We start from the raw sequence: 25,350 nt of genomic DNA on the forward strand, positions 1-25,350 counted from the left end.
CTTTTTTCTTCTTCTTCTAAAGGTCAGCAAACTTTGGCTCAGAGACTACGTCTGGCCTTGTGTCCATTCCATATGCTTACGAATTTCTTTGGCTGCTTTCACACTATAACAGGAGAGTTAAGTAGTTGCAAGACTGTATGGCCTGCAAAGACTGAGCTGTTTACTTACTGGGCCTTTGTAGAAAAAATTTGCCAGTCCCTGTTCTATGGGATGTTGGAACTCTTGGGTTACTTGTCTGATATTTGCTCTATTTTCTAAAAGATTCCCTCAGCTTTATCTTTAACTTTTTTCTTTGAATTCTTTTTTTCTGTTATTATGCTATTTAGTTTACAAGAGCTTTTTCTTATTCTCTTTTCTTTATAGCATTTTGTCCATGGGTGTAATAGGTTTTTTTGTTTGTTTGTTTTTCTGAGATATTGAAAAGTGGATTGCTTGTCTTCTGATGGACTTCACTTAAGCATGTTTGGGCAAGCTGGTATTTTCCTTAGGGATACCTCTAAATACCGGTATCTGGAGGTTGTTCTTATTTGGTTTTCTGAAGAAGAATCCTCATTTTTCCCCTAGGGCAAGTAGGTGCTTATCTTACAGAGTTATAGAGGCAGATTAAATAAAGGCTTCTAGGCTTTCATTGTTCAGTACAGGCTTTCACACAAATCTCTGTTTTTTAGCCCTATGCCTGCTGGTATTTCTGAATCTAGAGTCTGTCGCTCCAAAGAATACACCTGTGGTCCTCTTGAATTTCAAAAAGGTTATTATAGCTGCAGTATAGTGATTAAATTGGGATAGAATGAAATGAATTCAAGAGATCATTAGGAAGGGTTACAAAGGTCCAAGAAATAGATGTTAGTAGCTTAGAGATAGTGGAGATGGAGGAAAACAGATTGATTTGAAATTTAGGTGGAAATTTGACTTATCTCTCTATAGCTGTATTTACTGCTTGCTAACTAGATTATAGGCCTAATGAGCAGAGACTATGCCCCTACTATTTGTATATTCCGCAGCATCTGGTACCCAGCAAGATATGGTGATTATTGAATGGTACTGAGCATGTTAATGATTTAATGAGATTATTATGACTTAGATTTCTTACCATCTTCACTGTTTAATCTATCATTTACAAATCACATGATTTGCTTAAGATATTATTTTTGGTCAAAGTATTTGTTTACTGATTTTTAAAATATGCATATGTATTTACCGTATTGACCTCTATCTGGCATAAAATATTTATAGGTGCTATTAAAGTAGTGAAATTGAAGCTATTGTTAGATGTAGTTATGTGCTTAGTTTTTTTCATGTCTGCTCTGAATTTTGTATATGGATTTCTTCTTTGCTACTTAGTGTAAAAGTTATTTTGGGACAAATAATTTCATCAACAATTATCACCGATTTTTTAGATTTATCATCATTAGATTTACATAGTAAAAGCTATATTGTCACATTCATTATGGTATCTTGATAAAAAGAAGTTCTTAATTTAAATGTAGTTTAAGTTACCAATCTTATGGTTCCTACTTTGGTGTCTTGTTCAAGAATTCCTCTCGTGGAGGAGTCAAGAAGATATTTTTCTATATAATCAATTGAGTGATTTAAATATTTAGCTTTTAGCATTCAAGTTTTTTAATCCATCTGGAATTGGTGGTATCAGGTAGACATAAATAAAATCTTATTTTATTCCATTTTTAAAATCACTTGTATGTCACTATTACCTGATTTCTACAGTGCTACTTCTGAAGCATATTGTAATTCCAAAGATGCATGTAATTCCATATGTCTCTGATCTTTATATTCTATCCCACTGGTCAGTCTATTTCTGTACCAAATTCCACATTATCTTAATTATGAAAGTTTTAAGATAAGCCTTGATATCGGATTGTACAATAGTTCCACAGTATGCTTCCTTTTCAGGAGTATTTTGGCTATACTTGGCTCTTTATTCCTTCACATGAAATTCAGATTCAGCTTTTCAAAGCTGAGAAGTTGAGACAAAGCTGGGAAGTTGAGAATTGCATTGGTTTTATAGAAGAAATTGATATCTTTACAATATCTAGTTTTTCTACCTGTGAATATGGAATATTCTTGCATTTGTATTCATCTTCTTTAGTATTTGGGAGTCTTTATAGTTTTTTACATACAGGTTATGGTGATTGTACTTTCTAAAGATACTCACAAAAATATCCCCCATTCGACCTTGCTACTCCTCCACCAATAGGTGGAGTCTAATTCCTCTGCTCTTGAATCTGGGCAGAAGTAAAACTGCTTATTTGTTGATTTGTTATTAGTTTATTTTAAAATACATTGTAATTGCATTATTTTTCCCATTTTTGTCACTTATCAAAGTATAAAATTATTATTTTACAAAGCTGAGTCTTCCTCTGCTCTCCTTCTCAAATACTTAGTATTTAGTAACAACACTAATTGATAATAGAGGATTCTGAAAAGTACATCACAGTTTTTACCTTGAAGGAACTTACCTAGACAGGAATTCACAAAAAGGTAAATTAAATATTTAAACAATAGTTTAAAACCTTAGTAAAAGTTTATGTAAGTCAGAATATGATTAATTGACAATTGCATTATAGAGACCAGTAAATGATATAGTACCTGCTATCTGGATGCTGGATAAGGGGTTATTATCCTTATTTTCAGTTACTAGAAGGCTGAAGAGATTTAGTGTTAGTCTAAGAAGTAGTAGGAAACCAGTCTATCTGGCATAGTGTCAGTGCTCATAGTTGGCACTTACTAAAATCTTTAATGAGAACCAATTCCATTATTGTATTCTAGTGTTTTTATTTTAATCTGGAAACATTTTGAAAAATAATTCAGGTGGATAGGGACTCAAGTACTATACTTAATACCTGTGTAAGATGTTCATTAGATATTTGTTAAATAAGTGGACAGAGACCTTTTTCTCTGTTGATTTTTACTCTTTTTGGTGGCTTAGTTAATGCTTGTTAAGCGATATATATTCTTTTTGGTGACTTTTGATGTTGAACTAAGTGTGAAATCATTATACTAGTATCAGTGCCTTAAGTATAGTAGTTAGGTAATGAAAATAAAGAATAGTCCAGATTTATTTTAATAAAATAGCTATGACTCTGGAGCCCTTAATTATAAATTATACGCTGTCTAGAATGTGTTGACTCTAAGTTATTTAAATGTTTACCAGTGGACTTCTGCTCTGTGTTTGTAAAGAAATCAGATTAATTATTATGATACCAAATGTTTTCTGCTATACATAATTTGTTTTCAAAATTACATGTTGTAAAAACACATTAGGAATCCTTAAATCAATATTTTAAAAAGGCGAATATATGCATAGCCACTCTTAATCATTAAATACATAATTAGCCATTTTTCAGAATTTTCAATTAACTTAAAATAATTACTTTTTACAATTATCAGTATCAATAAGTATATATTTGAATATATTTTTTAATCTTTAGACAGAAGTTTTGAGACATTTCTGAAAGAAGGAGAAAAGCCATAAGTAGTTATAAAATTTAGTTTTAAAACTAAAGAGAACAAAAGAGAGAAGTTGTTTTTATTTTATTAAAAGTTTAGCTGTAGTTTACAGTTTACTATTTGTACACTGCAAAGCTTGTTAAATATTAAACTGATATATATATATTTTTTTAAATTTCGGTCATTGATTATAGACCCCTTGATTAATTGCTGGAGAGTTCTGAAAATTTTCAGAATTTGGTACAGTATCTGCTTTTGTGACCTGAATATTGGAAAAACAGAAGCATTTGAACATTTACCATTCTCTAGATACTCTCTAGACACTGGGCATACAGCTGTGGGGGTGACAAGTAGAGAGAGAAGAGAGAGATTTTTTCAAAGTAAACAAATATGTAATATGTTAGATGATTATAAGTTCTATGAAGAAAAGTAAAGCAGGTTAAAGGGAACAAAGACTCACAGAAGGTGATGAGTGTTCTTTTAAATTCATGGTGGTTGTGGAAGGCTTCTGATGACATTTGAGCAGAGAGCTAAAGGAAGTAAAGGCCCATAAACCATGGGGAATAGAGTTTTCCAGGCAGAGGGAAGTCTTGAGGTGAGAGGATGTGGCATAGTCAAGGATTAGTAAGGAAGTCAGTGTGGCTAATGTGAGCAAGGAGAGAACAGGAGATGAAGTCAAAGAGATCAGTGGGTCAGATCATGGAGAGCCTTGCAGGATGTGGCACCTCAGAGTTGGTAGACAGCTTTTGGAAGGTTCTGAGCTTCTTCCACTCTGCATAAATATTTTGAAATCCATTTATGTTGTAATGTCTGTCAAGTGTTTTATTCCTTTTTATCATTGAATACTATTCTGTTGTATGGCTATACCACTGTTTGGCTATTACTAATAACGCTGCTATGAACATTTGGGTACAAATATTTGTGTGGACAAAGGATTTCATTTATTGTGGGTAAATACTTAGGAATGGAATGGCTGGAACATATAGTAGTTGGTTTTTAGGAAACTGCCAAATTGTTTTCCAAAATGATTATATCATTTTATGTTCCCACCAGTTCGTCTGTTGTCCTTGCAAACAGTTGAAATAGTCAGTCTTTTAAATTTTGACCATTCTAATTAAGTCTGTAATGGTATCTCATTATTTTAACCTTCATTTACCTAATGACTAATGATGTTTCTGTTTTCTTTTGGAGTATTTTTATCAATTTGAAATTAGTATTCCATTTTATCTCCTTGCCTAGCTAGCTATATCTCTGTTATTTTAGTGTTCTTTTAGGGTTTTTAGTTTACATCTTATTACAGTTTATTTGTAAGTGATATTATTTGATTTCACATATGTTTAAGAAACTTACAATACACCTCTATTTCTCCTCTACCAGCCTATATACTGTTGTTCTCATATATTAAATTTTATACATCATATACTTCATAATATTTAAATAGGCATTTATTTTGTAAAGTGATTTAGATATTAAAGGAAAAAAATCTTATGTATGTACTGGTGTTGTTTCCATTTCTAGTGTGTTTAATGCCTTTATGTAGATCCATGTTTCTATCTGGTATGGTTTTCCTTTTGCTGGAAAGGTTTCCTTTAACATTTCTGGGAGTGTGATTCTTCTGTGACAAAGCTTTGAGTTTTTGTGTATCTGAAAAGTTTTTATTTCACCATTGTTTTTATTTATTTTTTATTTTTGAGACGGAGTTTCACTCTTGTTACCCAGGCTGGAGTGCAATGGCACAATCTCGGCTCACCGCAACCTCCGCCTCCTGGGTTCAAGCAATTCTCCTGCCTCAGCCTCCTGAGTAGCTGGGATTACAGGCACGCACCACCATGCCTAACTAATCTTTTGTATTTTTAGTAGAGACGGAGTTTCACCATGTTGACCAGGATGGTCTCGATCTCTTGACCTCGTGATCCACCCGCCTTGGCCTCCCAAAGTGCTGGGATTACAGGCTTGAGCCACCGCGCCCGGCCCTGTTTTTAAAAGAAATTTTGCTGTATATACATTGACTTTTGTCTTTCAGCCCTTTAAAGATGTTGTTTAGCTGTCTTCTCACTTACATTGTTTCTGATGAGAAATCTGCTTAATTCTTATCTTTGTTCCTTTGTGTGTAATGTGTCTCATTTCTCTCACTGCTTTTATGATTTTCCTTTAATCACTAGTTTTGGGCACTTTAATTATGATAGGCTTTGGTGGCATTTTCTTCATGTCTTATGTTTTGAATTTATTGAGCTTCTTGGGCCTCTGGATTTATTTGCATTGAATTTGGAAATTTTTTGGCCGTTATTTCTTCATATATTTTTCTGTTCCCTCCCTTCTCTTCTTTTTCGAGGACTCCAGTTACACATGTATTAGGTTACTTAAAGTTATCTGACAGCTCACTGATGCTTTTTAAGTTCTTTTTGATTCTTTTTTATCTGTGTGTTTTATTTTGGATAGTGTCTATTGCTATGCCTTTATGTTTATTAGTCTTAGCAGCAGCAGTGTCTAATCTGCCACTAATCCATTCAATGTATTCTTCATCTCACATATTGTAGTTTTCCCCGCCAGAATTTTGATGAGTCTTTTTTTTATATCTTCCATGTCTCTACTTAACTTTTTGAATACATGAAATACAATTATAATAGCTATTTTAATATCTTTTTCTACTGATCCTAATATCTATTATTAATTCTAGGTAAATTTCAATTCAGTAATTATTTTTCTCATTATGGGTAATGTTTTCCTGTTTATTTGTTTCTAGTGATCTTTGGTTGCATTTCTTTTACATTGTTAGGTGCTGGGTATTTTTATGTTTTTATAAATCTTATGTTTCTATAAAGCAGTGAGCTTTGTTCTGGAATGTAGTTAAGTTGCTTGGAAACTTTGATCCTTTAGAGTCTGACTCTTATGATTCATTAGGCTTAACTGCAGCCTGCTCAGTCTGTTGCTAATTATTTCTCCTTATGGGGGCAAAATCTTTTTGAGTGCTCTACCCAATTCTCTGTGAATTAAGAGTTTTCCCATTTTGGCTGGTGAGAACAGGTACTGTCTCCAGTGTTGAGTGAGTGCCGGGTACTGTTCCCTCTAACTTTTTCAGATGATTCTCTCTCCAGCTTTGGGTAATTTCCTCACATACATGTTCTGATCAGTTCTTTGCTGAATTCTGATACTTAGTGACCTCTAAATACTGATGTATTGCTGATCCCTCTGCATATTTCCAGGACTTGCTCACTCTGTGCTGTTATCTCCTCTCCAGTGTTCTGTTAAGTGAACTGTGCTCACCTTGGACAGAAATAAAAGTCATGTATTATTGTTTTGAAACTGCAAGTATAGTATACTTAACAATTTTCTTCTCTGGGATAAGAAAACATTAGGATTAATAATGTTTTTGATAACAAAAGAAACATTTTGTTATCAAAATTTTAAACTAACTGAAAGAGCTGGAACGTTATTCCTATAATAATTCACTGAAGAACATTAACTTGGCTTTTATAGAAATCTGATAAAGGCCAGGAGCAGTGGCTTATGCCTATAATGCCAACATTTTTGGAGGCTGAGGTGGATGGATCACCTGAGCCCATGAGTTCAAGATCAGCTTGGGCAACGTGGTGAAACTGTCTCTACAAAATTACCAAAAAATTAGCCAGGCGTGGTGGTGTGTGCCTGTAGTCCAGCTGCTTGGGAGGCTGAGATGGGAAGATCTGTTGAGCCTAGGAGATTCAGATTGCAGTGAGCCATGATCATGCCACTGTACTACAGCCTGGGTGACAGAGTGAGACCCTGTCGTGAAGGAAGGAAGGAAGGGAGGGAGGGAGGAAAGAAGGGAGAGAGGGAAAGAGGAAAAGAGAGAGGGAGGGAGGAAGCTGCCTAATAAGCCTAGCTTTTTCTTCATACTAGTGATGATGTGGAACTTGTTGAGGTCACAGATTTCTGGGATACACATTAGAGATTTCGATTCAGTAGATTTCAGACCACATTTGCAAAGATACGGCTTTGGAGAATTTATCCCAGTTTTGTAAGTGTACAGATGCACAAAAATAAAATCAGCCATGGAACCTGTAGACACGAGATGTGACTTTCATGATTTTACTAGGAAAAACATAGAACATTTGAGCTACCTACTTTTTAATTTTTTTAAAATGGGGATGATTTAAAAGGGAGAAACAATAGAAAAGAGAGGGAATGAGGAGGAGAGTGGAGAAGCAAATGTAGTAGACTGGTTAGAAGAAAAGAAGAAATGATTAAGGAAAAGCAAAGCCAGGTAGAGAATGGAAAAGAAGATATAAGAGTAGATTCCAAAATGAATGCTATTAGGATATAAACTGTTTTAGGTTATTGTGAGCTTTAGAGGAATTTATAACTTAAATTTTGCCTTAAAATTCTTATGAGTTGATTAATTAGGATTTAGGATCCTTGACCTCTACTCTGATTGGCATAGGTTCTACAGAATCTCAGGGAAGAAATTAAATCTGAAACATTATCAGTTGTAAGGCATACTGTTATTTTGTATACCTCTAAGAAAGAAAAAGTACTGCCAGTTAACTATGCACAATTCTTTTTACCATTTATTTTAAGATGCCTTTCAATTTTAGAGATGCTAAAATGTGGCCAAGATACTGTGTTCTAAAATTGATGAAATGTAGTATTTAGAAGGCTGCTACCCTACCTCAGTCTTTTCCCAGTCTATTCTTCCTATTTATTATGTTCTGTTCTCCCAGTATTATTTTTCAGACAGCACAAGTCTCTCTTCCTTTATAAAGCCTACCTGGATCCTTGCTGGAAGATATGTTTCAAATTTCCTTTGAGCATATTTCTTCTGCCCCTTTCATTTTGAAAATAGCCCCTTAATAGAGAATCAAAAGCAAAATAGGAGTTACATAGTTCTGCTTTCTCTGCATCATCTACTAACACTGTACCATCTGCCCCAAGCAGTAGGCCTGAACTTTGTTTCTTGTTCTTACTACATGTATTTTTTTAAGTCCCTTTTATTGTTCTTAACATTTTTCATCAGCCTCCGCTCATTCTGGGTTCTTACTTTACTTACAAGATTCTTCTTGTTTCACAAGTTTCTTAAAATTCTGAACTTATCATAGCACACCTTACACAACAACCATATTGTATTCTTTAGATGTCACTTTCTTTTCTTTCTTATCAGGTTAACCTTAATTTTTCTTATTTTTTATTTTTTGAGAAGCAGTCTTGCTCTTATCACCCAGGGTGGAGTGCAGTAGAACGATCTTGGCTCACTGCAACCTCCAGCTCCTGGGTTCAAGTGATTCTCCTGCCTCAGCCTCCTGAGTAGCTGGGATTACAGGTGCCTGCCACCACACCTGGCTAATTTTTGTATTTTTAATAGAGATGGGGTTTCACCATGTTGGCCAGGCTGGTCTCAAACTCCTGACCTCAAGTGATCTGCTTGCCTTGGCCTCCCAAGGAGCTGGGAATACAGACGTGAGCTTAATTTGTTTTTATAGTGTCAGACTAACTTGCTTTCATAGTGTCAGAATTTTACTTTTTAGAAATGTTATCTCTTTTTCAAAAAATTTTATTACAGTATGCTTTCTGCTATGGCATCATACAGCTTTTTTCTTTAAACATTATAAAATTCACTTTCCTAAAGAATTGCTAATCCTAGTGTTCCTTCTAACACTTGGGAACTTCAGGATGGTATCATGGTTTCTCGCTCATGCATCTCACTTCCACTTCACTATTGTATGCTTTTGTGTCAGAATTAATTCCAAAGGAGTAGTTCTTTTCATTATTTCTTCCACCTAATGAAAGATGGAATGTTTCATATGCTAGTGACTTACACTTTTCTAGAGAAGAATTTTTGTTGGTTTCTTGATAGTTGGAGATCCATGTTGTTGGGCCACTACTTTGCCACTTTGAGGAAAGTATTAATAAAGCATTCATTCTTTTACCATATTGATTGGATCGTACCATATACCAGGGACCAAATATGGCCTTGAAGATATATGACAAAGGAATTAGATACAGTCCCCATCTTAGAAACTTTACAGTTCATTTGAATTAATTAATTAACATCCAGTATGCTTCCACAATAAAATCCCTACTCAGTTTTACCCCTACTCAATGCTTTCAACCTTGTTTCTGTCCTAAGGTTAGTTGACCATACAGGTCAATATAATATTCTTTTTCAAAAGTATTATTTAAACTTTTTATGCATGTGAAATACAACATGCATACTCTAAAAATGTCTAAAACATAAATATACACCTAAATTATTATACTGTGAACACTCATATACTACTCAGATCCAGAAATAGACAGTTGCTGGTATCCTAGAAGCCCATAGCCTCTTCCCAATTACAAGCACCTTTTCCCCTGCAAAAATAATCACTATCTTGATTTATATGGTAAATACTTTGTAACTTTTCCTTATAATTTTACTGCCAAAGTGTGTTCTTAAGACTGTAATTTAATTTAGCCTATTTTTGGACATTATATAAATTGAGTTACACAGAAGGTATCTTTTGTGTTTGGCTTGTGATTTACCTATATTTTTGACTGAACAATAGTTCATCTATTTTCATTGCTGTATATATTCTATTTAATGAATATACCATAGTGTATATCTATTGTACTATTTATGAACATTTGAATTGTTCAATTTATATTATACATATTATTAACATTCTTATGTATTTTTACACATATGCACACATTTCTGTTGAGTGTATTCCTAGGACAGGAATTGTTAGTTCATTGTGCATTCTTATTTTCAACTTTAGTAAGTGATGCCAAGCTGTTTTCCAAAACAGCAATGTTAATACATTCCTTCCAGCAGTAAATACAGTCCTGTGGGTACCACATCCTTATCAATATCAATGTTTAGTATTCTCAGACTTTAACTTTATTTGTTCTGGTGGGTAAGTTAATTGTGGTTTTAATTTAGATTTACCTGATTATTCATGAGATTGAATAACTTTTCATTTGTTTATGGTGCCCATTTACAGTTCTTGCCTACATTTCTATGGGTTTTTTGTAATTTTTTAATACTGATTTGTAAGACTTCTTTATATGCTCTGCCTATGACTAGTTATATGTTTTACAGTTATTTATAGTTATATGTTTTACAGTTATCCTTGATTAGTTATATGTTTTACAGTTATCTTTTGCCACTCAGTGGTTTACTTTTTCACTGTCTTAGTGGTGTCTCTTGATGACTAGAAGCTCATTTAATTTAAAGGTTATCAGTCTTTTATGGTTGGTGATTTTGTGCCATGTTTATTTTAATTTTTATTTTTTAGTGACAGGGTCTCCCTTTGTCACCCAGACTGGAGTGCAGTGGAGGGTTATGCCATGTTTGAGAAATCTTTCCTACCTCAGGGTCACAAAGACATTCTTCTATTTAAAAGTGTTATTGTTTTGCCTTTCACATTTACATCTATAGTCCATCTGGTTGATTATTATATATGGTGTGAAGTTGTATATTCAGCTTTATTGTGTTTATCATAAGGATACCCAAATTACTAAGCATAATGTTTTGAAAACTTCATTTTTTTCCCCCAGCATTACTCTGTAGTGTTACCTTTGTTATAAGTCAAGTGCATATATGTTTGGGTTGTTTCTGGACTGTTTCACTGTGTATTTGTCTATTCGTGCACTAATGCCATACTCTCTTAATTACTGTGGCTTTGTAATGAGTTTTGGTATTTAATAGAGGAAGTTCTACTTTCTTCTTCAGAAGTGATTTAGATAGCCTCAGCCCTGTGCATTTTCTTATACATTTTAGAATCAGCTTATCAAGTTTCACCAAAACAACACAAATTATCAATTAGTCTTTTGCAAATTTATTTGAATTTATTGAATCTATATTTATTTTTGTTTGTTTGTTTGTTTTGAGACAGAGTCTGGCTCTGTCGCCCAGGCCCAGGCTGGAGTGCAGAGGTGCGATCTGAGCTCACTGCAAGCTGCACCTCCTGGGTTCAAGCTATTCTTCTGCCTCGGCCTCTCAAGTAGCTGGGGTTACCGGTGCCTGGCATCATAGCCAGCTAATTTTTTTTTCTTTTTTTTGAGTCGGAGTCTCACTCTGTGTCGCCCAGGCTGGAGTGCAGTGGCGTGATCTTGGTTTACTGTAACCTTCGCCTCCCAGGTTCAAGCCATTCTCCTGCCTCAGCCTCCCAAGTACCTGGGACTACAGACATACACTACCATGCCCAGCTAATTTTTGTATTTTTTAGTAGAGATGGGGTTTCACCATGTTGGCCAGGCTGGTCTCAAACTCCTGACCTCAATTGATCTGCTCACCTTGGACTCCCAAAGTGCTGAGATTACAGACGTGAGCCACCACGCCCAGCTGAATCTCTATATTTGAATAAAAGTGACATCTTTGCAATATTGAATTTTCTAGTCCATGACCGTATTCTGTCTATTCATTTTATTTTTTTATCTTTTGTATGCTGCTAGTTTTAAATTGCTGACATTTCTTTAGGATTTTAAAATCTTGTTTATAGTGCATGCAACTAGTCTAAATTTTTCTTTATTCTTAATCTTCTTGTTAAGTTTTGTGTCAAGGTTCTGCCATCATAAAGAGTTAGAGGATGGTGTTTTTCTGTACCTTTGAAGAATTTGTGTAATTTTCTTTAAATGTTTGGTAGAATTGGCTGGTAAAGCTATCCATACTGCGTTTTTTGTTTGTTTGTATGTTTGTTTAGTTGGTTTTGGTTTTCTGTGGGGAGTATGGGGAGGAAGATATTTCAAAATATACATTTAATTTCTTTAATAATTATATTACTATTTTGGTTTCTGTTTCTTGTCAGTTTTATCAGTTATAGTTTTCTAATAATTTACTTCATCTAAGTTTTCTAATTTATTGGCATAATTTTTTTCAAAATCTTTTATTTTTAATTCTGCAAGATCAGTAATAATGCCCCTTTTTCATTTCTGATTTTGGTTATGTATGCCTCTTTATTTTTAAAAATTATTTCTCAATGAGGTTTATCAATTTTGTTAGTCTTCCCAAAATCCTATTTTGGCTTTGTTAATCTAGTGTATGCTTGTTTTTCTGTTTCATCAAATTTATGTTTACATCTTTATTATTTTCTCCTTTCTACTTTTTTTTTTTTTGCAATTGTTTTGCTATTTTCTAGTTTCTTGAGATGGATGTTCAATTTACTAATTTTCAACTTTTTTCTTTTCTAACATATATGTATATGCACATGCAGTTACAGCTATAAATTTCTATTACTTTAGCTACCTGTATATTTAAATGTGCTTTATTTTTCTTTTCATTCAGGTCAAAGCATTTTTTTTCCTTAGACGAAATTTCTCTCTTGTTGCTCAGGCTGGAGTGCAACGGGTTCAAGAGATTCTGTTGCCTCAGCCTCCTGAGTAGCTGGGATTACAGGTGCCTGCCACCATGCCCATATGTTTTTTGTATTTTTAGTAAAGACAGGGTTTCACCGTGTTGGTCAGGCTGGTCTCGAAATCCTGACCTCAGATGATCAGTCTGCCTCTGCCTCCCAAAGTGCTGGAATTACAGGCATGAGCCACTGCGCCCAGCCAACATTTTTAATTTCCATCGTGATTTCTTTTTTGACTTGTGGGTTGCGTAGAAATATGTCTTTCTTCATTACTGAACGTGAAATGTTTATAGATATATTTTATTAATGATTTTGAGTTTTACTTTTATTATGATCAGAATACATGGTCTGTATATCAGTGTCAATATTTTTGAAATTTGTCAAAACTTGCTTTAAGAATCAGTATATAATTAATTTTTATAAATGTTCCCCATGTGTATTTGTATGTTTTTTATGTGTATATTCTCATCTTATTGGGTATAATGTTCTATATAATTTATATCTAGTTTATGTTAAAGTTATTGATCAAATCCTTTATACTAACTTATATCCTTTGTCCATTTGTTCTGTTAATTACTTAAAGGTGTTAAAGCCTTCCCTTGTGATTGTGGATTTGTTTAAATTTTTCTTTATAGTTCTTGTCCGTTTTTGCATTAAATGTATCGTGGGTATGTTATTAGGTACATTTAACTTTAGAGTTATTATATATTCCTGGTACAGATATTATAAAGTGATTCTCTTTATTTTTAGTAATGATTTGGCTTTAAAGTCTATTTTTTTCTGATACTGTTACAGCAGATTTCCTTTAGGGAGGGGTTGTTAAGGTTAAAGTGGTTTGTCTTTTTCATCTTTTTACATTGAACCATTCTTTATGTTTTTGATACATCACTTAGTTTTTTAAATTCAGTCTATAAATCTTTATCTTGTAACTGAAATATATATTTCATTTTTATTCAGTATAAGTATTGATATATTTAGGTTTAAATCTTTCACCTTATGGTGTGGTTTCTATTTCTTACACATATTTTTTAAATATCCATACTTACTTTCTTTTGTATTAATTTCGTTGTTTTTTGTTTTTTGTTTTTTTTAATCCAATTTTCCCCTTTGTAGTTTAGGAACTACATTTGGACCTCTTCCATGGATTTCACCAATTGTGGAACAAAAATATTTTTTTTTAAAAAATGGATAGTTGCGTCTGTACTGACTTTTTTCCTTGTCACTATTCCCTATAAAAGTACAGTATAACAACTTTATATAGTATTTACATTGTATTAGGTATTATAACTAACCTAGAGATGACTTAAAGTGTACAGGAGGATATGCATAGGTTATGTGCAAATACTATACCATTTTATATAAGGGTTTGCACATCTATGGATTTTTGGTATTTTCAGGGAGTACTGGAACCAATCCCCCATGGATACCAATGAATAAATGTATATATGTTTACTAGAAATTACAACATATCTCTTTGACTTAGAAGTACAAATAATACAGGTTCCTTAGACTTTTAGTTCCACGTATTCCTGGAAACTCAAATGCTATTTTTATATAAATATTTCTAAACCCCACAGACATTATTATTATTGTTTTAGTAGAGTTACTGGTCATCTAGATTTACCCACCTTTTTATCTTGCTTTCATTCCTGTTCATTTCTTTTTGCATTTTTCAACTTTATAGCTGGTATTAATGCAGCATATGGAACTTCAGATTGATAGTAATTTACTTTCTGTTCTTTGAATATATTGTTCCATTGCTGTTGAGAAGTCATATTATCATCTTACTGTTTCTTTGCAAGAAACTCTTGTCTCTAGCTGCTTTTAGACATCTTTTCTCCCTCTTTTTCTCTCTTCTGGCTATGTGTAGTTTTCTTTTTATTTATTCTTCTCAGGATTTGTTGACCTTGAATTGTGGATGGATGTTTTTCTTCAATTTTTTGAAAATGCTCAGTCATTATCTATTCAAATTTATTTTTTTCTCTTCTTCTGGGAGTATAAGTAAATGTATATTGCACACTTTCTACCTATATCTTCTGTATTTCTTAACTTTTCTTCTATATTTTTTACCTTCCTTGTTTTTTTATGTAGTTTTAAGTAGTTACTTTTAAATAGTTTCTTCAGATCTGTTTTCCAATTTATATCTTTCTTGAACTGGGCCTAATATGAAGCTAAACTCATTTATTAAATTCTTTTGGACACTATTTTAAAATTATAGAATATTCATTAAAAAACGATGTTGCTTTTTATAGTTTCCAATTGTCTGCTAAACTTTATTTTTATATCTTTGAACAAAATAACTATAGTTTTATAGACAACATTTGCTCATTCCCACATTACATGTCCTTTTGGATGTTTCTGTTGCCTGTTGTTTTTGCTGTTTCTTCCTCATGCTGAATATGTCCTCATGTGCTTAATAATCTTTGATTGATTGGTGGACATTGTATTTGAAAAATAATGGAAATTATTTGAAGATAGTGATGATGTTATCTTCCTCCAGAGATTTTCATTTGCTCTTCTAAGCCCCTGGGGGCACTAACTTTCCAAGATTATCTTTATCCAATTTTAGAACTTAAGGTTTTTTAATGAACTACTCAAGACAGGAGGCCAGTCTGTAGTTCATGCAAGGGCTGCTTTATTTTAGGATTACCTGTGTTCCGAGGGTGGAGCCCTGATGTTCCCAACCTAAAGTACCAAAGTCCTTATACAGTACTTTGCAGGTCTTGGCATGAAATTTTAATCCAAGCTTGTGAGTTTGGACTCTGGTATACAAATTCTCCCAAAGCAAAAGTGGCCCTCAGTTCAGGACTCACCTTTCTAGATTTCCATCTTTGCCCAATTCTTGTCCTATAGTTACTTACTATCTTGTTTGCTTTCTGATACTTCTGAAATTTTTTTTCCTTTTGGTTTGTTTTATGATATGATTTTTGTTCAACATTTTTTTTTTTTTGAGGCGGAGTTTCACTCTTGTTACCCAGGCTGGAGTGCAATGGCGCGATCTCGGCTCACCGCAACCTCCGCCTCCTGGGTTCAGGCAATTCTCCTGCCTCAGCCTCCTGAGTAGCTGGGATTACAGGCATGCACCACCATGCCCAGCTAATTTTTTGTATTTTTAGTAGAGACGGGGTTTCACCATGTTGACCAGGATGGTCTCGATCGCTTGACCTCGTGATCCACCCGCCTCGGCCTCCCAAAGTGCTGGGATTACAGGCTTGAGCCACCGCGCCCGGCCTTTGTTCAACATTTTAAGTAGCCATTGGTGGGAAGATTAGTCTGAATCACCTACTCTGCTATTTTCAGAAGCAGAAACACCTAACTTTATGTTCTTCACATATGATTTTACCATCCTGTTCCCTCTATTGATTTTAGAGAGACTCTGTAATTGCTCTATCCAATGTAGTAGCTCCTAACGACATATGACTGTTGAGCACTTAAAATGTAGCCAGTTTGAACTGAGATGTGCTGCGATTACAAAATATATACCAGATTTCTAAGACTTACTACAAATAAAATATTTATTAATAGTTATTTATTTTTATTATTATGTTTTAAGTTCTGAGATACATGTGCAGAACATGCAGGTTTGTTACATAGGTATACACATGCCATAGTGGTTTGCTGCACTCATCACCTCATCACCTACATTAGATATTTATCCTAATGCTATCCCTGCCTTACCTCCCCACCCCTCAACAGGCCCTGGTGTATGATGTTCCCCTCCTGTGTCCATGTGTTCTCATTGTTCAACTCCCACTTATAAGTGAGAATATGTGGCATTTAGTTTTCTGTTCTTTTGTTAGTTTGCTGAGAATGATGATTTCCAGCTTCATCCATGTCCCTCCAAAGGACATGAACTCATCCTTTTTTATAGTTGCATAATATTCCGTGGTACATGTATGCCCCATTTTTTTTTAATCCAGTCTATCACTGATGGGCATTTGGGTTGGTTCCAAGTTCTTGCTATTTTGAACAGCACTGTAATAAGCATGTATCTTTATAGTAGAATGATTTATAATCCTTTGGCTATACACCCACTAATGGGATTGCTGGGTCAAATAGTATTTCTGGTTCTACATCTTGAGGAATCACCACACTGTCTTCCACAGTGGTTGAATTTATTACACTCCCACCAACAGTGTGAAAGTGTTCCTGTTTCTTCACATTCTCTCCAGCATCTGTGGTTTCCTGACTTTTTAATGATCACCATTTGAACTGGAGTGAGATGGCATCTCATTGTGGTTTTGATTTGCATTTCTCTAATGATTGGTGATGATGAGCTTTTTTTCATATGGTTGTTGTCTGCATAAATGTCTTCCCTATTTAATAAATGGTGTTGAGAAAACTGGTTAGCCATATGCAGAAAACTGAAACTGGACCCCTTCCTTACACCTTATACAAAAATTAACTCAAGATGGATTAAAGACTTAAATGTAAGACCTAAAACTGTAAAAATCCTAGAAGAAAACCTAGGCAGTACCATTCAGGACATAGGAATGGGCAAAGAGTTCATGACTAAAAAAGCAAAGGCAATGGCAATAAAAGCCAAAACTGACAAATGGGACCTAATTAAAGAGTTTCTGCACAGCAAAAGAAACTATCATCAGATTGCACAGGCAACCTACAGAATGGGAGAAAATTTTTGCAGTCTATCCATCTGATAAAGGGCTAATACCCAGAATCTACAAAGAACTTAAACAAATTTACAGGAAAAAAAAACAAAAACAACCCTGTAAAACTGGGTGAAGGATATGAACAGACACTTCTTAAAAGAAGACATTTATTAATAGTTTTTATAATCACATATTAAAATAGTATTTTAGCTATATTAGGTTAAATAAAAATATTATTAAAATTAATTTCCCTTGTTTCTTTTTATTTATTTTTTGAGACAGAGTTTTGCTATTGTTGCCCAAGCTAGAGTGCAGTGGGGTGATCTCAGCTCAGTGTAAGCTCGACCTCCTGGGTTCTAGTGATTCTCCTGCTTCAGCTTCCCTAGTAGCTGGGATGACAGGCACCCACCACCACGCCCAGCTTATTTTTTGTATTTTTAGTAGAGACAGGGTTTCACTATGTTGGCCAGGCTGGTCTCGAACTCCTGACCTCAGGCAGTCTCCCTGCCTCAGCCTCCCAACGGGCTGGGATTACAGGCGTGAGCCACCACACCTGGCTGGCTTCTTTTTACTTTTTTAATGTAACTTTTGAAATTTTTCAATTACATATGTGACTTGTGTGTGTGATTTACATTATATTTCTGTTTGATAATGTTTGCTATGTAATGAAGTAGTTAAGAACACAAGATATGTGGCCTGGATTTGATTCCTGCCTATACCACTCACTAGCAATGTAATCTTGGGCTACTTTTTGAACTTCTTGTTTTAATTTTCTCTTCTGTAAAATGAGAATATAGTAATATCCATTTCAAAGATATGTTGTGAAGGGAAAATAAAAAACATAAAGCAGTCAACACAATGGATAACTTTAAGTGTTGATTAAAATTTAGCCATTATTTATGTTTTTGTTGTTGCTATTATTATAGTATCAGATTTTATAATTCAGTGGGCTTTTTCTTTTTCTCCCTCAAAACTCTATTACCCCATTACTCATAGTAATAGAGTTCTTAGCTGGATACTGTAATTTGACTGGGGACAGACATATATACAAATTATATAAGAGAGGAAGATGCCACAAACAAATGCTCGTTAGGTTTGGCTGTAGAAAATTTTTAATGCTTCTCCAAGATAATATTACCTAAAATATTTCTGTAGACTGTGTGGCAACTATATAACCAAGCTTTATAATTGTGGTCCAGAAAATAATCACACAGCCAGGAAGTGATGGTGTGTTGTAAACAGTTTTGTTCTGGGATTTGAGGCCTGGGCTGTAGTCCTAATTTTGCCACTGTGTTTGTCTGGACTCCAGTTTCGTTATTATAAAATTACAAGGTTAGATTAGATGCTCACCTAGGCCCCCTTTAAGGTTATATAATTTTAACATATTAATACCTACATTTTCACATATTTCGAATCTACAGTTTAATTATCCTTAGGTTTTTCAGCTCATATTAGAATAGTAAGAGACTGAAGATAAGGTTATAGGACGTACAGAGTCATGGTAAGATAGAGGGATAATTTTTTCACCCCCAAAAATCTTAAAAGATGCTTTAGGTTGTAACTAAATTAGTTTTTTTTTCTAGAATTGACTTTAATTTTACTGCAGTAAAATGGAAATTTAGATTGTATTATATTAGGATAATATATAGATAGGCATTATGATGGTAGTTTAGTTGGAAGATTGCTGGTCCTATAGGAATACCTGGGCTTTAACCCCAGTTTTGCCACTAGGTAACTAAATCCTAAACAGATTTTTTTGTTTTGCTTTTTCCATATGTAATAATTTGGACTGTAATAATGTAACACCTCACTCAGAGTATACATTTCAGAAATTAAAGGAATTAATACTTATTCGTTTGTCTACTATATAGGATTTACATTAACATTTGTGAAAATACTTTAGGGAAAATAATTTAAAATACATTAATAGACATATAACTTTTTTGAGACATCTTACTTTGATTATTCTTGCAAAATTGTTCTATTTAATCTTCAAGGGATAGTTTTTTTTGTTTTCAAAGTATAGACCATTGAGAAAGAGAAAGCTCCCCAGTGTGTTGTATGAAGCTAGCACGATCTTAAACCTGTAAAAATGAGTTTAAACCTATAAAGATAGTAGAAGTACACAAACTGTGTATTTGCATATATGTGTACACACACACACACACACACACACAGACACACACACATGCTAAAGTTCCAAATAAAATACTAGCAAATGAATTCAGCATTGTATTTTAAAAGTATATATACTGACTAGAAAGGATTTATGCCAGGAATATAAAGATGACTCTACACCACAAAATCTGTACATAATTCATTATAACAATGTATTAGAGGAAAATTTATGACTAAGCCAGTAGGTATCTCTTAAGAAGAAGGAAAATCATTTGATAAAAATCTGAACAACTTCATTCATGGAGAAGTGCAGAGTAAAGAACAGTAAGATAACATGCAGGACTGGCATCATGTGGAGAAATAGGCATTCATACTTTGGTACTAGTATGAATTGAAGCTTTTTGGGGAAAAAAAATAGCTTCTGAAATAAAAATGCCCATTGTCATTTGAATATTCCAGTTTCTGGGAGTCTTTCCTACAAAAAAAAAAGTTTATATTAGTATGTACTATAATGTTAATATATACTAATATAGTAAATTAGGATTTATTGCAAGGATATTTGTTTCATAGTTTGTAATAACTAAAAATTAGAAACAGTGTGAATGACTGTTGATCACCAAAGGAATGATTAAATAAGTTATTCTACACTTACACCATGGAATATAGTGCAACCATTGAGCAGGAGGGATATCCACGATGGTACTGTCAAATTGGGTATGGAATGACAAATTATATATTACTGTGTATAATGTAATCCATTTTTTTAATAAAAAAGGAGAAACCTTATATATGTTAAATGTGTGCATAAGCCATGAGAAATGTGTGGGAGGATTGGGTTAAGGGAGCGAGTGGGATAAGTAAAGTGAGAAAATAATTTTTATTTCATATGTTTCTGCAGTGTTTGATTTATTGTGAAGAGCATTTATCTTTGTAATAATCACATTTAGTGAAGGAAAAAATGCTAAATATATTCAAAGTATGAGGATGTGGGTTCCAAAATTGCCAGATTTGGCCAGCCAGAGACATGGAAAATGTAAAAGTATTATGCTACACCTATTGTGGAGACATTTGTAATAATTTCTATCCACAACTATTACAACACTACTTTTGAAAAGAAAGATATTTTATACTAAGAAATGGTGGCATTAATGCTTTTTTTCTTTTATAGCAACTCCGATCCAATATCAGAGAAATTGAGAAACTTTGTTTGAAAGTCCGAAAGGATGACCTAGTACTTCTGAAGAGAATGATAGATCCTGTTAAAGAAGAAGCATCAGCAGCAACAGCAGAATTTCTTCAACTCCATTTGGAATCTGTGGAAGAACTTAAGAAGCAATTTAATGATGAAGAAACTTTGCTACAGCCTCCTTTGACCAGATCCATGACTGTTGGTGGTAATGTATTGTACTAAGTCTTATTCTCAATTACAGTAATGCAGTTAATTAAAGCTCACCTCCTTGAGTAGATACTGAATTATCTATAGGTCTTCTTGGATCATTCACTGTCCCAATATGCTGACTCCTTGGACCCTGATCAGTGTGCTTGGAAATGTGTACCCTGGATATTTTGCAGAATGAAAAATGTGAGGCTATGCTTATGGAGTGGGACCTCAGGGCAAGTTCCATTTGTCTATTTATTGAAGAGAAATTTAAATATATTTCCTAAGCATAATGTCATTCTTGTCTGCAGAGTACTCTTCACTCCTTTCCAGGTGCAGGGATGACCTCTTCAGGCATACATTTTTTCATAAGCATTCTGGTTTTCAGAGAGGATGTTAGATCTGCTTTTCAACCGAGTTCTCTGAATAACTGACAACATTAAGAAATCTACAATGGGAGTCAAGCCATCATCTTCTGTGAAGTGATACTCTAAGGAACAGCCCTGTGAAATTTGTCATTACATCTCTTCTGAGGATGTAATTGATAATTGCCAATCATATGATAATAATGTCTTTAACTCTGAACATATTCTTGGCTTAATATGTAGTAGTTCTTCAAAGTAGTTGATCTTTTTTTATCTTTTGGATATTGAATGGAATAACTGATAAGGTTTTCCTACTTAAATTGTTTACTAGAAAGCTTACAGCCAAAATTTTTAGCCACCAAAAGTCAAATATTTAAACCTATCCTAGCTTTGTTTTATAACTACTGCCCTTGTTTTCTTTTTTGTTCTCTTTTATTTGTAATTTGTCTCATCTTCTTATATTTTATAAATTATTCTAAGCTACCTTTAATCCTATGGAAAAAATGGAGTATAAACAAGTAAATTACAAATTAGAATAGAAACTTAGAGATGTTACACCTGCCCATTTTTTCTCTTTTTATTTACTCAGAGCACTCCTGTACCACTCACTATCTCCAAAGCCATATTATTTTTTGTTTTCAGTGTTATTTATTTTATTATTTCTCTATAAATGACTGGGTCATTTATAGAGAGATAAAAACTGTTGGAAGAAACATTTAGGCTACTGTTCAGAGTTTCTGGGTAATCTTGCTTTTGTTGCAGCCTTAGTACCTAGCACAATGCTTGACACATAGTGGACCATTCATAAATGTTTTATAAACATAAATAAATAAATATCTTCTTAGAGACAATTTTGTAATTTCACATGTGCTGTAATCACCTCACTCTGTGGATAATCAGTACTCTAAATGTTTTTGAGAGACGGAGATGCTAGCACTCAATCCTTGGTTGAAAAATATTTGGAAAGAATGCTTTTTGATAGTTTGTAGTTACCATTTCATTATTCTGTTCACCTGTAGTTATCGTTGCCATATTGGTGAGGTTGAAGTCTGTTATTATCACTTATTGCAAACTGATGCTTTATGTGCACATGTAGAAAAACTGGGTTCTATAGTTCTGTGTGATTAAGGACCCATCTTATGTACCCAGACGTTATGATAGTTATGATGGTAGTAATAACTGTGAAGATAAGCTGGATTTTCTGGAAAGAGTAACTAGAATCAGTCTCTTTGCTGTGTAGCTTTCAATTAACTATCTCTAGCAATTCCCCTATTCAAACAAAAATTTTAAGTTCTGAGAGTTTTCTCACAATATGATAATATCCTAATACTTGGCTTTAATTTGCATTTTATTATTGCATTATATGTGTTTCTACTAACAGAACTGTTTGGGATCAACAACTTTGGGCTTATATATCATCAGAGGAATTGCGTGATTATTATCATTAATAGAAGAAGGCAGCTTACCCAGTTTACTGGCAATTAACTTTCTCTATAAGAAGCTGATTGGTGTAAAAAAAAAAAAAAAAAAAAGTTGGGCAGATTTTGAAGTGTGTGCATAAAGGAAGTAAAAACATTGGAGCAGAGCCAGAGAATGAGGGAGAAGAAATAGCAGGTGAAATTCATTTCCCAGTTCTCTTGATTCTCAAACTTCTGAATTCACCAAATAGGCTACTAAAGGCCTAATTACTAGGAGAAAACTACAAAATTAAAATCTCTAACTAGTATTGATTTGGTTGTCAGGCATCCCCAAACATTTTACACAGGGTGCCAGTTCACTGTCCCTCAGACCGTTGGAGGGCTGCCACATACTGTACTCCTCTCACTGACCACCAATGAAAGAGGTGCCCCTTCCTGAAGTGCGGCGGCAGGGCTGGATAAATGGCCTCGGGGCCGCATGCGGCCCGCGGGCCATAGTTTGGGGACGCCTGGTTGAGATAGTCATTCTATTAACAGAATTTCAAATTCTGAATAGTCTTCTTGTCACAGTGTGCTTTCACTATGAATCCATAGCCAACATAAAGCAATTAAAAAACTACTGTCTCACCAAGTGCCTACTTCACCAAATGTGAGAAACATTTCTACTATATTGCCTCAAATCCAGAAATATTATTAATAAATAATCAAGAGGATGGGAAAGGAAATGAATAATTAAATGAAAGCAAATAGCCAATTTACATAGCACTTTAATACTGGGTAGGAATTGGGTTTGCTCCATATTTGGTCTTCTAGCTATAGACTGTTTTCATTATTCTACATGTTTTTATTCTGTGCTCTCCAGTTTTTCCTTATTTTTGCTTTAGATACTCATTATAGTAGCAACAGCCTATATGGAAAATCTGTTTTATTTCATAGAAGTTAAGTGCCTTAAAATACTTTTTACTTTACAAATTCAATCTGATTCCAAATAAATTGGTTGCAAACATCCGCAGAGATTCAGGAGCAATGTTGCCACATTTCCATGAGTATGATCAAAAATACAAAAATGGTTTTTCATTTACAGATACAAATAACAAGTAGAACAGGACATTTTATGTTCTCTGGAGAATGAAAGAAGCTTATTAAGTTTTGGGAGAAGCTGTGATGATTTTGCTGTGTCTTTTGTCCATATTCTGAGAGTTCCTAAAGCAAATCTTCTCTGCCAATCTTCTTGATCTGAGAAACTTCCTTCTGTCTCACTTTTGTGTCTGGTTTCATTTTTAGCATATTGCTTCCCACCAAGAGAAGTGAGGAGCCTACAAATCTGATTTGTATTTAGAAAGGTGATTCAAATCGTTGAGCGAATCAGTGGTTCTCTCCATTTTTGTCTTTCTTTACTCTCAGGACACACACTTCAGCAGTGCAAATGGAACAGAATCTTATTACATTTTAAACAAATATTTCCAAAAGAAAAGAATTAATCTGGAAACTGCTGGGAACTTCAGACCAGCATATTGAATTTGATGAAATTTAGATTTTTATCACAGTTATATACATGCCCTGAACAGTTTTGTGAAACATGTAAATGGTTTTTGTGATTCAAAAGATGTATTTTCTATTGGTTTTAAATTTTTGAAGTCTTCATTTGCAGCTAAGTTAAGCCATGCTTAGAAGTAATTTTATTTTGATAGGCTTATGTAGATGATCAATAAATTAATTTCACTATTTTTAAACTATCAGAACTGGAAAACATTTCAGGAAAGCTTTTGAATTAAAATTATGTGGTGAAGTCTAGTGGAAATTTTTTATATATTATAATTCTTGGTAAAATGATTGCTGTTCATAAAATATGGAGAAAGAGGTAGAGAATATTTGGATATATGTAAAAGGGAAAAATCTTACGTTATTTAGTTTATTTCTCACTTTGATGAAAGTGAGCCAGTTTTCTTAATGTTTATTTGAGTTTACAGCCAACAATAAGGTTTTAAAACTAATTCTGGGTTTTAAAAAACAGTGGTGAGTGCTAGGTATTATGTTTTACTTGCCCTTTATGTTTCCAGTTTGTGTCTGGGTTGGGAGTACCTGAGATGATTATGTTATATAAAACAGTTGTAATTGTTTTACTTCTGTGGACAAAGCTAAAGTTCTTCAGCCTTCTTTCCTGAAACTATAATCTATCTCAGTGTTTTGCCTTACCACGTCCTTAGCAATTTGTAAAAGTTCAAAGTCAAAAGATCATCATTGAGGTAGTGATTTTAAATGCAAGCTGGAATAAATGAATTATGGAAGTTGTATAAATTAGAAGGTTTGCTTTAATTGATTGTCATGCCTTGAACTGATTAGTGGGGTTTAGAATTAAGTTTACAGCAGAGTTTTTTTAATGGAAGAAAACAGACCTCTTTGTTCTAAGACTCTATTTGAACTAAGTTGCATACGTAGTTTGGTTTCAAGTTAGACGTAAATGACTTAAACATTTTTATTCTTTACTGAAGGAAATCTTTTATGTTTATTTAAAATGTCAAACATTTCCCATCCCTTATTTTTTTAGATTAAGTACGAATATATGATAATCTCTCCTCATTTTGTTGTGTACCCTTGAATACTTCATTTGAATCCTCTTTAATAGTACATAAATTATGGCTTTAAAAAATCTTTAGAATGGGCATGATTATAAAGTTCCCCTTTATA

General features: G+C 33.7%; 1 protein-coding gene across 1 annotated transcript in view; it reads left to right on the forward strand.

The window, feature by feature from the left end:
* The window catches only part of STX17 (syntaxin 17), a 68,580-nt gene that overhangs the window by 21,752 nt on the left and 21,478 nt on the right, over positions 1-25,350 (forward strand). The window contains exon 4 of the mRNA XM_003940083.4: positions 20,670-20,895. Coding sequence (XP_003940132.1) covers positions 20,670-20,895 — 226 coding nt within the window. The remainder of the gene's footprint in view (positions 1-20,669; positions 20,896-25,350) is intronic.

The sequence above is a fragment of the Saimiri boliviensis genome, chromosome 2 (assembly GCF_048565385.1).
Source record: "Saimiri boliviensis isolate mSaiBol1 chromosome 2, mSaiBol1.pri, whole genome shotgun sequence".
In the NCBI taxonomy this organism is placed as follows: domain Eukaryota; kingdom Metazoa; phylum Chordata; class Mammalia; order Primates; family Cebidae; genus Saimiri; species Saimiri boliviensis.